The 15,362-nt window shown below is 40.7% G+C and overlaps 1 protein-coding gene across 1 annotated transcript in view; it reads right to left on the minus strand.

Annotated features, from left to right (window-relative positions):
• The window catches only part of LOC124554997 (phosphotriesterase-related protein), a 214,007-nt gene that overhangs the window by 84,620 nt on the left and 114,025 nt on the right, over positions 1–15,362 (minus strand). Inside the window, exons 2-4 of the mRNA XM_047128737.1 lie at positions 14,971–15,130; positions 10,713–10,903; positions 5,512–5,670 (exon numbers count right to left, since the gene is read on the minus strand). Coding sequence (XP_046984693.1) covers positions 5,512–5,670; positions 10,713–10,903; positions 14,971–15,130 — 510 coding nt within the window. The remainder of the gene's footprint in view (positions 1–5,511; positions 5,671–10,712; positions 10,904–14,970; positions 15,131–15,362) is intronic.

Below are 15,362 nucleotides of genomic sequence, written 5' to 3' on the forward strand. Positions count from 1 at the left end.
CCGTATGTGCAGTTGACGGACTTTGAGCGAGGGCGTATAGTGGGCATGCGGGAGGCCAGGTGGACGTACCGCCGAATTGCTCAACATGTGGGGCGTGAGGTCTCCACAGTACATCGATGTTGTCGCCAGTGGTCGGCGGAAGGTGCACGTGCCCGTCGACCTGAGACCGGACCGCAGCGACGCACGGATGCACGCCAAGACAGTAGGATCCTACGCAGTGCCGTAGGGGACCGCACCGCCACTTCCCAGCAAATTAGGGACACTGTTGCTCCTGGGGTATCGGCGAGGACCATTCGCAACTGTCTCCATGAAGCTGGGCTACGGTCCCGCACACCGTTAGGCCGTCTTCCGCTCACGCCCCAACATCATGCAGCCCGCCTCCAGTGGTGTCGCGACAGGCGTGAATGGAGGGACGAATGGAGACGTGTCGTCTTCAGCGATGAGAGTCGCTTCTGCCTTGGTGCCAATGATGGTCGTATGCGTGTTTGGCGCCGTGCAGGTGAGCGCCACAATCAGGACTGCATACGACCGAGGCACACAGGGCCAACACCCGGCATCATGGTGTGGGGAGCGATCTCCTACACTGGCCGTACACCACTGGTGATCGTCGAGGGGACACTGAATAGTGCACGGTACATCCAAACCGTCATCGAACCCATCGTTCTACCATTCCTAGACCGGCAAGGGAACTTGCTGTTCCAACAGGACAATGCACGTCCGCATGTATCCCGTGCCACCCAACGTGCTCTAGAAGATGTAAGTCAACTACCCTGGCCAGCAAGATCTCCGGATCTGTCCCCCATTGAGCATGTTTGGGACTGGATGAAGCGTCGTCTCACGCGGTCTGCACGTCCAGCACGAACACTGGTCCAACTGAGGCGCCAGATGGAAATGGCATGGCAAGCCGTTCCACAGGACTACATCCAGCATCTCTACGATCGTCTCCATGGGAGAATAGCAGCCTGCATTGCTGCGAAAGGTGGATATACACTGTACTAGTGCCGACATTGTGCATGCTCTGTTGCCTGTGTCTACGTGCCTGTGGTTCTGTCAGTGTGATCATGTGATGTATCTGACCCCAGGAATGTGTCAATAAAGTTTCCCCTTCCTGGGACAATGAATTCACGGTGTTCTTATTTCAATTTCCAGGAGTGTATTTAAAAATGACTGACCTCAATGTACAAAGCTACAGTGTTTATCTGTCAGGTGAAGATCTTCAAGTATCTGTTAAGAATATTCTTATTGATTTAATGAAATGGTTTAGCATCAACGGATTCTCATTGAAGTCTAATAAGACTAATTGTATTCAGTTTACTGCAACTGCTAAAACTGAGGATAAGTTAACTGTGAAGTGTAGCACGGAGCCAATAGAAAGAGTTGAAACGATGAAGTTTTTATGTGTTGTAATTGACTCCAGAGTAAACTGGTCTCATCACATAATAAATCTTCAGAAGAGACTCAGCACATTGATTTTGTCCTACGCATTCTCTCCAAGAGCAGAAATATACACATAATGAAAATAGCATACTATGGATATTTCCATTCTCTTACAACATATGATATTATATTTTGAGGAACCAAACACTAGCAAAGAAAATACTTGTGACCCAAAATCGTGTTGTAAGAATAATAAATGGCATTGACTCTAGGTGTAGTTGTAAAACCTTTTCCGGAAACTAAAAATACTTCTCTTACTTCCCAGTGCATAGTTTCTCTTATGTGTTTCATCAGCAAAGATACTGAGTTTTATAAAAGAAACAGTGAAAATCATAATCATGGATATGTTACTAGGAGAAAGCATGATTTCCACAAAGATTGTAAAAACCTGTCTATGCGCAAAAGGGTGTGCAGTTCCCTGGCGCAAAAGTTTTTAATGCTCTCTCTTCAGATGTTAAAAGCAAATTTGACAGCCATTCCTCTTTTCAGGAGCATCTGAAGCAATTTCTACTGGAAAGGCCATTTTGCAGTTTGCAAGAGCTTTTAGCCAGAATGAAAAAACCTAGTAGATCTGTAGACCACAAATTTTGAGTGTGGTATACCATACTGTAAGTTTGAGCAATGATGTAGGTACCATACTTGTGTAGTATTCATGGTTATTTTCACTCGTTTTGTCTTTGTTTATCACTTTCTGTGTCTAATGTTTGCTGTAATCTGTCATTTTTACCACATATGTGTAACTCAAACATGGAGTGTTACTTTTACTCATATATGATTGACTGCTTTAATACTACCTATGTATAAATTGTTTACTGACACACTCTACATCCTTGTGAGCTTATCGCAGCTGGATCAATGGTGTAAGAAATAAATAAATACCTTAAATTGTTGGCAACTGCTTCACCTACATGGCTGAACTGATCAAATTTTCTGTTTGATAAATTTTTTCCACTTGCTTTAACATTTTTATTAAATCTTCTCTACTGTCTTCTTCTATTTGTTTTCTTGTTCTTTCCTGACTACTTAACTTAGCACTTCCTCTCGAACTTGCACATGCACTGTCATTTGCTCCTGCAATTTCTTCACGCTCTTCATTATTAGGAGGAGTTGTTTCAGCTTCCTCTACTTCTTACAGAGACATATCAAAAATAAAGTCATCCACCTCATGATCCTCCAAACGAGAAATAATTTCTCTCTTTCTGGGAGGTGGGGCTTTGATGAACTTTACAAAATATAACACATATCTGAGACAAATATATCTTATGTGTCCAAAAGTTTTTGTTGCGAAATTAAAACAACACGTTTCCTTCCCAGCTTCCTATGAATGAAAACAAATGGCTGCAAATTGCCAAAGAGTATGAAGAAAATTGGAATTTCCCTTGCTGTCTGGAAGCTATAGATGGGAGACACGTTGACATTGTGGTACCATCCAATAGTGGAAGAGTTTATTTTAATTATAAACAGCACTTCAGCATTTCTCTGCTAGCAGTTGCTGATGCTAATTATAAAATAATTTGTTCTGATGTTGGCACACAAGAGTGCATTTCAAGTGGTAGTGTACTTAAAGACACTACATTTTATAGTATGCTAAAGAACAAAATACTACAAATACCACCACCATGCTGGCCGCTGTGTCCGAGCAGTTCTAGGCACTTCACTCTGGAACCGTGCAACCACTACAGTTGCAGATTCGAATCCTGCCTCGGGAATGGATGTGTGTGATGTCCTTAGGTTAGTTAGGTTTAAATAGTTATGAGTTTTAGGAGACTGATGACCTCAGATGTTAAGACCTATAGTGCTCAGAGCCATTTGAACAATTTGAACCACCACCACCACCTTCTCTTCCTGGTAGGAATAGGCCTTTGCCCTATGTTTTCATAGCAGATAAAGCTTTTGGCTTAGAAGAAAATATCATTAAGCCATTTGCAGACCTGAATCACAAAAACAGTTGGCAATGTATTTATAATTATAGACTGTGTAGAGCAAGAAAAATTACTGCAAATGTGTTTGGCGTTATAAGCTCTGTTTTCAGAGTTTTGAGAATGGGTTGCCCATTAGCTCCAGCTGTTGCAAATCTTTTCATGGACAATTTTGAGGATATTGCCTTAGACATGGTACCATTACAGCCTAGTTGTTTCTTTCGATACATTGACAACATGCTTGTCATTTGGCCCCACAGATGTGAGAAACTTGATGAGTTCCTGGAACATCTCAATGGCATTAATGGTAACATCTATTTTACAATGGCGGCAAAAAAAGACAATGCACTGCACTTCCTCGATGTTCTCATCCACCCCAAATGAAATGGATGCCTTGGCCACAGCATCTATAGAAAACCCACCAACACTGATTTTTACTTGCACACCATCAGCCATCATCACCTGACACAGAAGGGCACTGTTTTACAAACATCGGTGAGTGCATCATGCAAGAATGATATCAGATGCTGATAACCTGCCCCATGAGCTGAGCCAACTATGCAGGGTCTTCAGGAACAATGGCTATAACAGCTTTGGCCCGCATCTCGTGGTCGTGCGGTAGCGTTCTCGCTTCCCACGCCCGGGTTCCCGGGTTCGATTCCTGGCGGGGAAGGGATTTTCTCTGCCTCGTGATGGCTGGGTGTTATGTGCTGTCCTTAGGTTAGTTAGGTTTAAGTAGTTCTAAGCTCTCGGGGACTGATGACCATAGATGTTAAGTCCCATAGTGCTCAGAGCCAGTAATCCAGTAGTATAACAGCTTTCCTGACATTCTGTGGCTCTGTCTTTGGGAATACAAGCTGCCTCCTGAAATGACACAAGGTAAATCAATCTTCAGGCCTCTGGCAAAAGTCCGTCAATTACTGAGACCAGTTAAACATGCAGCAAGTCTCAGAACACTTTCCATATACAAGATACCTTGCAAGTGTGCTGAGTCTTATGTCACACAAACAGCACAGACTGTGGAACAATGTGGGAAGGAGCATAAGAGATCTTATCACTTACGCTACCCTGAGAAATCTGCTTTAGCTGAGCGTGCTTTAGAAAATGGACATAAGATAAAATTTGATGAAACATCCATTATGGTCTGCACAAATGACTTCTACAATTGTGTACTTAAAGAAGCCATTGAAATAAAAGTCACCGATAACACCCTAAATAGATATGGTGGCCTGCAGCTCCACATAGTATGGGATCCAACGATAGTGTGGTTGAAGCAGTCACATCAAACGCCAAGTCAACATATGCTCATATATGGCAATCCCACAGGCACCAGTGACATCACAGCCAGCAGCTGGTGTATATAAGGGGCTTACCAGCAGCCCAATAGCAGTCATACCACTTGACCTTGGCCAAGGAGTGCTTGGCTGAAAGCTTGCATAATTTTAATTAATTGACACAGTTGGAAAACCAAGAATTTTTTATTCAATGTTACCCCCATGAGACATTGCATTCATACATTGTGCTGGACTACTCTATTATTATGTATCAATGACAATAATAAAGATTAATTCATTTCAAGATGATCAATGGCAAATATAACTTACCGGGCTGTGAACTTTCTACCAGATTCCTAGTGCCACTTCAGAAATAATGAAACTATACAAAAGTTAATGACTGACTATAACAGTTTTGTGAGTGTATGTTGTTCCTTATCAGCAAGTAAATTTTTTCCAGTTTCAAATATTACAAATAATGCGTCATTTTGGGTGCATAAATTGTAATACAAATAATGAAGAAAATTCCAAAAGATTAATGTGGAATATAAATATATATAAAATTTATTTTAATCTATGATTGTATTTGGACGATTGTCCATTTCCATGTGATAACCATTCTAAGACTGTTCAGCATTAATTATTCAAATCTGAATATACTTCATCACAAGGGATGTAAACACATTCAAACACATGCCTGGCACTTGAAACTGGACAACTATTTAAAATCAGTTATAATTTAAAACAACAGAAAATGTGTATTCCAGGCATGATTTTTTTAATCATGTAAGTTCTTCCATATTTCATATATGCTCTGTAAACCAAAGAGCTAAGATACACAGATATGTTGATTATAATTTTACATCTTGTTACTGACATACCATGCAGAGGCCAAGAACATCCGACTTCCCCAATGAAACCACATCTAACACTTTTGTCTTCAAAACAACCTTCTGTGAGCTCACTATGCATAACATTGGCCAGATCTTCAATAGACATCTGTAGAGTGCTCTGTGGCTGAAGTCCAGCCACATAATAACCTGCACAAGATTTTAGATTTATCACATACATTAGAACAACAATAAATTCAACATACTAAATAAGTACATACATATAAACTATCTAAATACACTCTGTTTTGGGATAAGTAATTGGCACAAATTTCTCTTCTTGGTAATGAAATTGGTCACATTAAAATGTTACATAGTCTACAAACAGTCAGAAAAAGTCCTTAATGATAACAGTATGTGCTGAGTATGAGTCGTTCACCCTCTCTACCAGCAGTCCATCGCACCAGTGTAATGTGAGGTGCCTACATGATGAAGCCACAGTGGGCCACATTTGCAGACGACAGCCAGAAAATCTCACACAGTCACTTGGCTGACAGGTGGCAGTGGGAGTACCACCAAAGGTTGCTGGCCCATGGACCTACTTGCTTGTGCATCATCACATGGCCACAAATAGGTCACACTGTATCCTGGCACCACCAGGGAATTTAGGCTAGCACCGAGCTGTGCCAGGCCAGTTAGTTCCTTCATGTCCTCTGGGCCAGGTGCTGACTACAGTAGTGGTCCACCAATCAGAGCTGTCACTAAATAAATCATCCAGATCTCTAACATCACACTACTTCCAGTAACTGCTGCAACGTGGAACCACCAGTGACTATCTCAGGCACCACCAGGAAGTGGTCACTATTGAAATGAATGGCAATGCTATGAATGATAAACCACAAGTTGCAAATATATTTCATAACCATATAGTAGAAAATATAGGACAAATGTTTCAACATAAAAATCGTAGCAGTATGATTAAAATGCAACCCTCATAAAATTCAATCATATGAATGTTTCACCAACTTCTACTTCTGAAATTAAGAAAATTATATATTCTCTCAAAAACAATAGCTCATCTGTCTTTGATGGTGTTTCCAATAGAGCATTAAAGACTTGTTCCCATACAAAAAGCCATGTTTTATTCTGAATACAGTGTGTATCAAACAGAATCATCCAATTTGGTACATCTATATTTCCGAAACTAATAACTATACACAATGAATTTTGTTTTTTGATGAATGGGAAACTCAAAAGTTTTTTTCATACCTTTACACAGGTGTTCCAACATGCCCACACTGAGATGCGTGGCATATGTCAATGCGGTATCCAGATTGTTCCCACATGATAGCGAGCATGTCTTGAGTTACAGCTTCTATAGCTGCTGTTATGCAATGTCTCAGTTCATTCATGCGCGGGTGCATACAGCACAAGCTGTGGCTGCTCTGTTCGGTTGATGGGACTGGGAAGTACTGTGCTATCCATCATACTCACTGGACTTAAGTCCTTGTGATTTTGATTTGATTCCAAAGATGAAGGAACCACTTTGTGGCATTCGCTTAAGAACTGTGTATATACACACATCAAAAAAAGTTTTGCATCACCCCAGTTCCCAGAACTCCTGAAGACAGACATTGACTGTGAATATTGTATCACAGACACAGTCCCTTTGACTGTTCAGAGATCTCACTAAACCTGCCCAAAGATGTAAACAACAATGCATGAGCAGCACCTATGAGATGGAGGGAGTCTGACAGACAATCAGTTCCAGTCATTCCACCAGGAGGGTGGTAAATGGCTCATGTGTTCTGTAGTTCAACCATGCCTAGACAGTCAGTACCGCGGTTCAATCATGTTCACATTGTTACTTTGTGCCAAGAAGGGCTCTCAACAAGGGAAGTGTCCAGGCCTCTCGAAGTGAACCAAAGTGATGTTATTCGGACATGGAGGAGATACAGAGAGACAGGAACTGTCAATGACATGCCTCACTCAGGCCACCCAAGGGCTACTACTGCAGTGGATGGCCACAATCTATGGATTAGGGCTCAGAGGAACCCTGACAGCAATGCCACCATGTTGAGTAATGCTTTTTGTGCTGCCACAGGACGTCATGTTACAACTCAAACTGTATGCAATAGGCTGCATAATGTGCAACTTCACTCCCAATGTCCATGGCGAGGTCCATCTTTGCAACCACAACACTATGCAGCATGGTACAGATGAGCCCAACAACATGCCGAATGGACTGCTCAGGATTGGCATCACATTCTCTTCACTGATGAGTGTCACATATGCCTTCAACCAGACAATCATCAGAGACGTGTTTGGAGGCAACCGGGTCAGGCTGAATGACTTGAAGGTTTTATAGATGTTAAATGTGTTATTTTTCTATAAGTCTTGTTTAATCAGTAGCAACTGATTCCTATCAAACAAACATTTCATCACGCAGATGTTTTTGGATGAAGATTTTTATTTATTTAGTTAGTTATTATTTATTTGTTGATATTATTTCAAACTTGTTGGGGACATGTTAGTACTGGATGAACATCAGTTGGTTTAGAAAAGGTAAAAGTGCAATGAAAACAATTCCAACCTTTCACTTAGTGTGAAATGAAAGTACCAGTAAAGATTGTGAGGACTTGCTAAACCTCATTAAAAACTGAGCAAGACTCATTAATAGCAATGAAAGATTTCTCCTACCCAGAAGCAAAATTCCACAACATGTGAACTACAAGGGAAATGTTAAAAACACATTAGCAAAAACAAGGAGAACTTTGAAAGAGTTATACTGGCAGCAAATATTCACATGAATATGAGTAGTTACTGTAGATGCTGTTGTTTGTTTAAGGTGCTCAACAACTGTGGACATCACCACCCATGAACTGGAGGAAGTTGCTGAGCACATTGGATGTGCCATTATGTAAAGAAGGTGCAGAAGTGAAAGAATGACTGTGGTAAAGTTGAAATGCTGTGCTGACAGAGTAAGCAACTTTGTAGAAAAATACTTACCAAATGATGAAGTTGGGTGTAGTAGTAGCTATACAGGGATAACAATATCGGCACAAGAGAAGAAGAGATTGAGCATAGCACCAAATGAACTGAAAGATTGATGACTATAACAACAAATGCAAATTATTTAAAATTACGAAAAGTCTTGTTAGTCTTACACCTTAAAAGGCCATATAGTACAACTTTGTGTACGGAAGAAGATAATATTTGCTGGGCACTCATGCACATATCTAATGGAAGGAGTTGTTGGACAGGAAGGAAATTGTATGCCAAGATATTTAACACACCAATATGGTTATGAGTTATCATGTAGCAAGAGAAAAAAGAGAAGCATTTTGAAAGAAAAGAACTGATACAAGACTAAGATTGTGCAAACATTTCCAGTTTATGTTTTTTCCTATAACAGAGTCAAAGGAACATGTCATTTTTGGATAACAAAGTTACTCTATCATTAATGAATATACAGTGTTAAAAAAGTATTCACATTTTGAGAGTTGATAGTAAGGACCAAACCAGACAAAAGTGCCTATTAAACATGGACTCTAAGAGCCATGAGCACTTGTTCATCCTTGCTACTGTGAAACATTTGTTTTCTACTGCAAGCTCTCTGCTATTACATACAACCTACAGAATGCAGTAAGCAAATAGGAACACAGTCCTCTGCTTCTGCCCATGGATACATCATACTGTAAACATCTGTTAATGTTGTTACTGTAAACCATATTCATAGTCTGTGTAAGAGCAGCAATATTTCTAGTGGAACCAATTTACGCTTTTATAAGTTTTAAAAATGATTTTACATTGCTGTTTTATCTTTGCACTAACCAGTATAATGGCCGCATGTTATTCCACATTGGAAATGGTAGACATTACGTTCTGCTATGGTCTCGAAAATGGAGGTCATATGTAAAAGCTAACAGATTACATCAGAAGCTCTGCTGTTTCACAGTAACAAAATAGTCTGTTCTCATAGTTTTGCTCAGTCATTTACTGTGTTCTGGTGGTCGTTTGTTAAAGCAAAGAGCGTCCAATAGAAGTGATGTGTTACACAGAAGCAAGGATGAACAAGTGCTCATAGCTCTTAAGGTATGCATTTTAGAGCCCACATTCAATGGATAGTGCTAGCTTGTTTTGGTCCATACTACCATCTCTCAAAATATGGACTATTTTTTTAACATCCTATATAGTGGCACTGTTTTAAAATTTTGAGAAAATTAGTAAGTAGGGCTTTGTAATTATACGGTAGTATTTATAAATTTTATAAATTTATACAAATTTGTTTCTATTTATTCTAAATTGTTTATAAGCAATTATGACCTTACAGTGCTTAAATTACTAATTTATTTTTATTCAAAACAATATATACATAAATAAAGTACTATTTTAGGAACTGTAAGGATTAATCACTTAAGAGCAACATAAAATAAACCAGACAAATCTCTATACTCACCAAATAGTAGAGATAGTGAGTCATCTAAAGGCACATAATGAAGGTTGACTAGGATGAGGATTTGACTGGGCGGAGTAGAAGAGGGGAGAAAAGAAAGGGAAGAGGGTGGCAGGCTTGAGGATTTGTATGGTCTGGTATATGTGATTCTGAATGATACATTTCCTATAATATTTGGTGAGTTGTTCCCTTTACTCCTTAGGTTATTAACATTGCACTTGAATTTCCTATCAGCATAAAAAAATAATATTTTAGGTACTGTAAGGACTTAACTGCTTATGAGCAACATCCTACACATTTTGCAATAAATAAAAAATTAAGTTTCAAAGAACACTAAAATATATTTTACATAAAATTTTAAAGCAACAGCAGTGTCTACACAGTATGAAACAGTGAAATCATATAAAACCTAAATCAGGATGCCTGGATAGTGATCACAATCTCAGCACTTGATAAGTAGGGTGTTTTTCCTACTCCCAATGTACACCATTGCAACACATTTTGGTGTGTGAGTCAAATTAAAACATTATGTTAAGTCGCATACATAATTAATAAAAATTGAAACAAATTGTTAAAAATTTCAATGTTTTCATTAGTTCCATGCCAACAGTAGTTTTATTTTACTTTTTAATTCACATGTGTTGGAACTGCCACTCAGAAGTTTTCACAAATGTATTGTGCAACACAAGATGGAACAGTATTAAACTGAATGTTGTTTTCCTAATTGCAGAGTTAAAGAGGCATTTTATTTTAGTACCATGAAATTACTATCTTCTACATCTATATTTTTACTCACCAGTGCCTGCTACAACATGGATGCCAGTTTTCTGTGAAACTTCAATCATGAGAGGTATGTTTCTGTTAAGACCATGTGATGTATTCTCTACAATGGTCCCTCCCCCAAATTCATTAAACATTTGCATTTCTGTGAGAACAGCAGCATGTGTTTCCTTGTCATCAAATGTGAGATTATACTTATTGCTGTAACTGTTAAAAATGCAGTTTATAATAATATACTGATTGGAAGTATCAGATTGCAATATAAATGGCAATAGTCTATATTACTTCATGGATACCTTAGAACTTAGACTTAGGCGATTGTAGTCAACCCTGTTAAAACAGTACAGTTTAGCATTCTTGACAAAAACTTCTTGACGCATGAAGGCTAAAACACTGCACTGAGGTCTGTGTCTTGATCATGACTGATGCCAGTGACTCAGCTGTGGGCGCTGTTTTACAACAGCACACCACTGACTCCATCCAACCCCTCCGCTTCTTTTCCAAGAGCCAGAGTTAACCCACTTTGTCAGCTTTCAACTGTGAGCTTCTCGCTGTTTACAAGGTGATTAAACATTTCTGTAGTGACCTTGAGGGGTGACATTTCACAATCTATACAGATCACAAGCCACTCATAGACGCTAATCCGTCTAAGGACCTTCTGCCAAGGTTTTTCCACCATATGGACTACATCTGTCAGCACTCTTCTGATGCGTGCTGTATCTGCGGAGTGGAGAACATTGTCGCAGACTACCTTTCCTGCATCTGCGTGCTAACCACACCACTGAATCTGGAGGATCTCAACCAACTACAAGCCGATGATGATGATATACAGCAAATAATATCAGACAATGAATCATCACTCTCTGTCTAGCCCGATATACTTCCTGGGTCGACAATCCCTGTCCTTTGTGACAGCTCTACAGGCACACTCCGCCCCCTGGTCCCTACCGCCCTTCATCATAGGGTCTTTACTGCCCTGTACGGCTTAGCCCACCCTGGGACAGAAGCCACTATGTGGCTTCTTATGGAGCGCTTCATCTGGCCTGGCGTGAAGCACGATTTTTGCACTTGGAGCCATGCGTGCATCCTGTGCCAGTGCAGCAAGGTCAACAGGCACACTCAACCTCCATTGGGCAAGTTTGACATTCCAAAGGGGCATTTTCGGCATGTCCATATCGACATCGTTGACCCCCTCCCCCCTTCCGAAGGTTACAGATCATCTTATCGATCACCAACTGTGTGACCTGCTGGGTCAAAGTGGTCCCACTAATTGACGTCACAGCCGACACAGTTGCCCATTCTTTCATCTTGACATGAATTGCTCGCTTCAGCTGTCCCCTGTCTCTCATGACCAACCAGGGACACCAGTTTGAGTCCACCCTCTTTGTGCGACTCTGCGAACACTGCAGCATAGCCAAATTTCACACCATGTCTTACCACCCGCAGGCAAACTGCCTGGTCGAGCAGTGGCACTGCACACTCGAGGCCGTGCTAATGTGCAAAGGTGGCCTATGGTCAGAGGCCCTCCTGTAGGTCCTGCTGGGTATTCACTTGGCCATAAATAAGATTTGAATGCCTCATTCACTGAGATTCTACAGGAAACCCCTCCTTCTTTCTGCTGAGTTCGTCAAGGATTCACCATCAGCCACAACCGAGGATCTTCCTTCCCTGGTCGAGCAGGTTTGTGTGCATGTCACATACCTCCACACCCCCATTCCCTGCCTCCACACCACCCCACCTGTGTTCATCTAAAAGGACCTCGCTGCATTCGACTTTGTAATGCTTTGGGTCGACACTGTGTGAGCTGCCCTCCACCTGCCTTATTCTGGCCCTCACCATGTGCTACGTCGCAGTAGGAACATGTTTGTCATTCACCTACATGGATGGCCACAGGCAGTGTCCGTTAATCGACTGAAACTAGCGTGGTCACTCACCGATCTGCCTCCTGACGCTGCCGACCTGCCTTCGGCTGACGCGTCTCCACCTGTATAGCTGTTGGAACCACGGGACACCTGCACCGCCAACACTTCCCATGCTGGCTGCTGCCTACAACTGCCACACTGGCACCAAGATTACAAATTTGTGTAATGAAGCTTCTCTCCGCCTTGATCCACATTGAGGGGGGGGAGGGGGAGGGGCGGGGCATCTCTGGTGCAGATCACCCTATCTTTGTGACTTTGATTCTTTGGACTGCTTTGTTGCAGTTGCACTTTCAGCACTTAACTTTTGTGTACTGGCATGTTTGTTAGTATCAGTAATTAATAAATGTGTATTCAATACTTGATGTGTGTTATGTCCAACCGATCCTACATGATAACCACACACCCATAATGATATGCTCTTCTTCTTCAGTCATTCTTACTCAATTTATTTTTACTGGTAACTCCTGACTGCAGTGCTGGGGTTTCCTCCTAAATTTAACAGACCCTTCCTCCCCGTGGGACCACCTCTGTTATCAGCCCTACATCCTTGACAGCAACCTACACCTCCTCTACTACCATTCTCATTAAATTATTGCCCAACTCTATCACTCCTTTGTGGCTAGTAGCACTGCCTCTGCATATGTCCAGTTTATGTCCTGTCTGTCCTCAATTAAAAAATTTCACATGTGATGCAAATACGTGACTTCAATCCCTCATCCCTGTCAATCTATCGATTGCCTCATATTCCAGTGCTGTCCTAGCCCCAGCATAGCTATTTCTGTGTGCCCCTGTATGCACCCTGCTAGACATCTCTGGTGTCAAACTCTCAGGAAAGCACTGAATGCTCATTGCTCAGCCTCCTGCAGCACCACTTTGTCCACTTCATCATTCTGTAACAAATCACTCATGTGAACATTCAACTTCCTAATCCTATCTGCAAAGTCCTCCACTGCTTCATTATACACTCTGCACACAATACTCAACTGCTGCTGAAAAAACTGTACACTATTCTGCTTCCTGTGCCATTGTTCAGTCCCCTGCCTCATTTGATCAAAAGTGTCTGCATTATGTAATGCTTCTATGGACCTTATGAACAACTTTGCTTCCCCTGTAAAATGCAACATTGCAATTTGCAATAACTGTTTATCTTACCAACCCCATAAGTTACCCAATGACTTGACATCTTCCACAAATGCTATCAAATCATTGCATGACCTGCAGGAGAAGGGAGAAACAAGGTCAGCAATAGCTGAATCCACACCTAGAACCTGAGACCTCAACAATTCTACTTCATGATCCTTCTCTGGTAACACATTTTTTACAACCAAATTATCTGCTCTCAACTGAGATACCTGATTCACTAACAACGGCAAGGCCTCCTCATTGGTGACACCTTGTGTCTCTGACTTTACCTCTGCCTCAACCTCACTCATTTTCATGGCTCAGACAAACAAGGAGAAACAACATAACTAATATAGATAGAACAGATACTCACAGATTATCCTATCAGCCTACTTCTTCTGTCTAATCATGAGCCACCTCAACTCTCTACACTGTCTAGTCATGTGCCCAAAATGATTACATACAAAGCAAGTCTCTGCTACTGATTCAGCACAAGGGACAGAGTGCCCAAGTAAATTGCACTGAGTATAACTCACAGGCAGCAAACATTCATCTCTATAATGTAATATCATTACCCATTACCATGTAACATCTTTCCCAGACTGAGCTCAGTTTGGGAAAGGAGGAGAAGGGAATCAGCTGCATCCTTTTCAAAGGAACAATCTCAGCATTCTCCTTAAGTAATTTAGGGATACTACAGAAAACAAACATCTGGATGGCCAAATGAACAGCCACTGTCCTGAATAGAGTATAGTGTCTTGTCATCTTGCCACACAGAAAAGTTCAAACCGTTGTTTAAATTAATTTTAAAATTATATTTCTAAATTATTTGTCATTGTAAGACATCAGGCAACTGTTTAGCAAAAACAGGTTATACAACCTATATGTGAAGGGGTAATTACATCTGGATGAGAGCAGAGAGACTATCACATTAAAAAACACAGCAGGCGGCTTGTTTCCAGATATACCAGATAGTACTATGGAGGAACAAAAAACTTTAACAACTATTAAGTAAATTTTTATCAGTCAGTCTAGTTCATTTATTTTATTTTAATCATCATTTGCTTTACGTCTCTCACTACTGCATTTGTGATTCCAAAAACATATAACCTCAATATTCTGTGTTCTGACATAATCATGCACAATGTATTCTCCTTAGTAGTGAAATTTAGTGATGAATGTGACAATACTTTCAACATCTCAGCTAGGTCTAATAAAATTATTACTTACGGATATTGTCTAATAACGCCAGCATTTTCAAGAGTAATTCCACCATGCAAATAATTTTGCAACTGTTGTGGTGGCTCCACATAAAACTTTTGAAATGTTAGAGAAAAGTGCTCATGGGTCAATGTTATTCCAAGTTTGTTAGGTAGAACTGGTCCTCGAACTGAAACAAATTAAGTTTATCATATGCAATAGTTGCTAGTGATTGTCAACAGATGAGTATTAATATACCAAAGAATTAAATAGTGTGACCAAACTGTTTTTACCCAGACCAAAAATAATGCAAATTTTTAAAACCCAACAGAGGTAGCCGACTCAATTACTTGTTTCAGAAAAAAGCTACTGATGATGCACAAAAATAACATGAAGGATTCTTCTTAAGCTCGGATCTAAGT

The sequence above is a fragment of the Schistocerca americana genome, chromosome X, assembly GCF_021461395.2.
Source record: "Schistocerca americana isolate TAMUIC-IGC-003095 chromosome X, iqSchAmer2.1, whole genome shotgun sequence".
In the NCBI taxonomy this organism is placed as follows: Eukaryota; Metazoa; Arthropoda; class Insecta; order Orthoptera; family Acrididae; genus Schistocerca; species Schistocerca americana.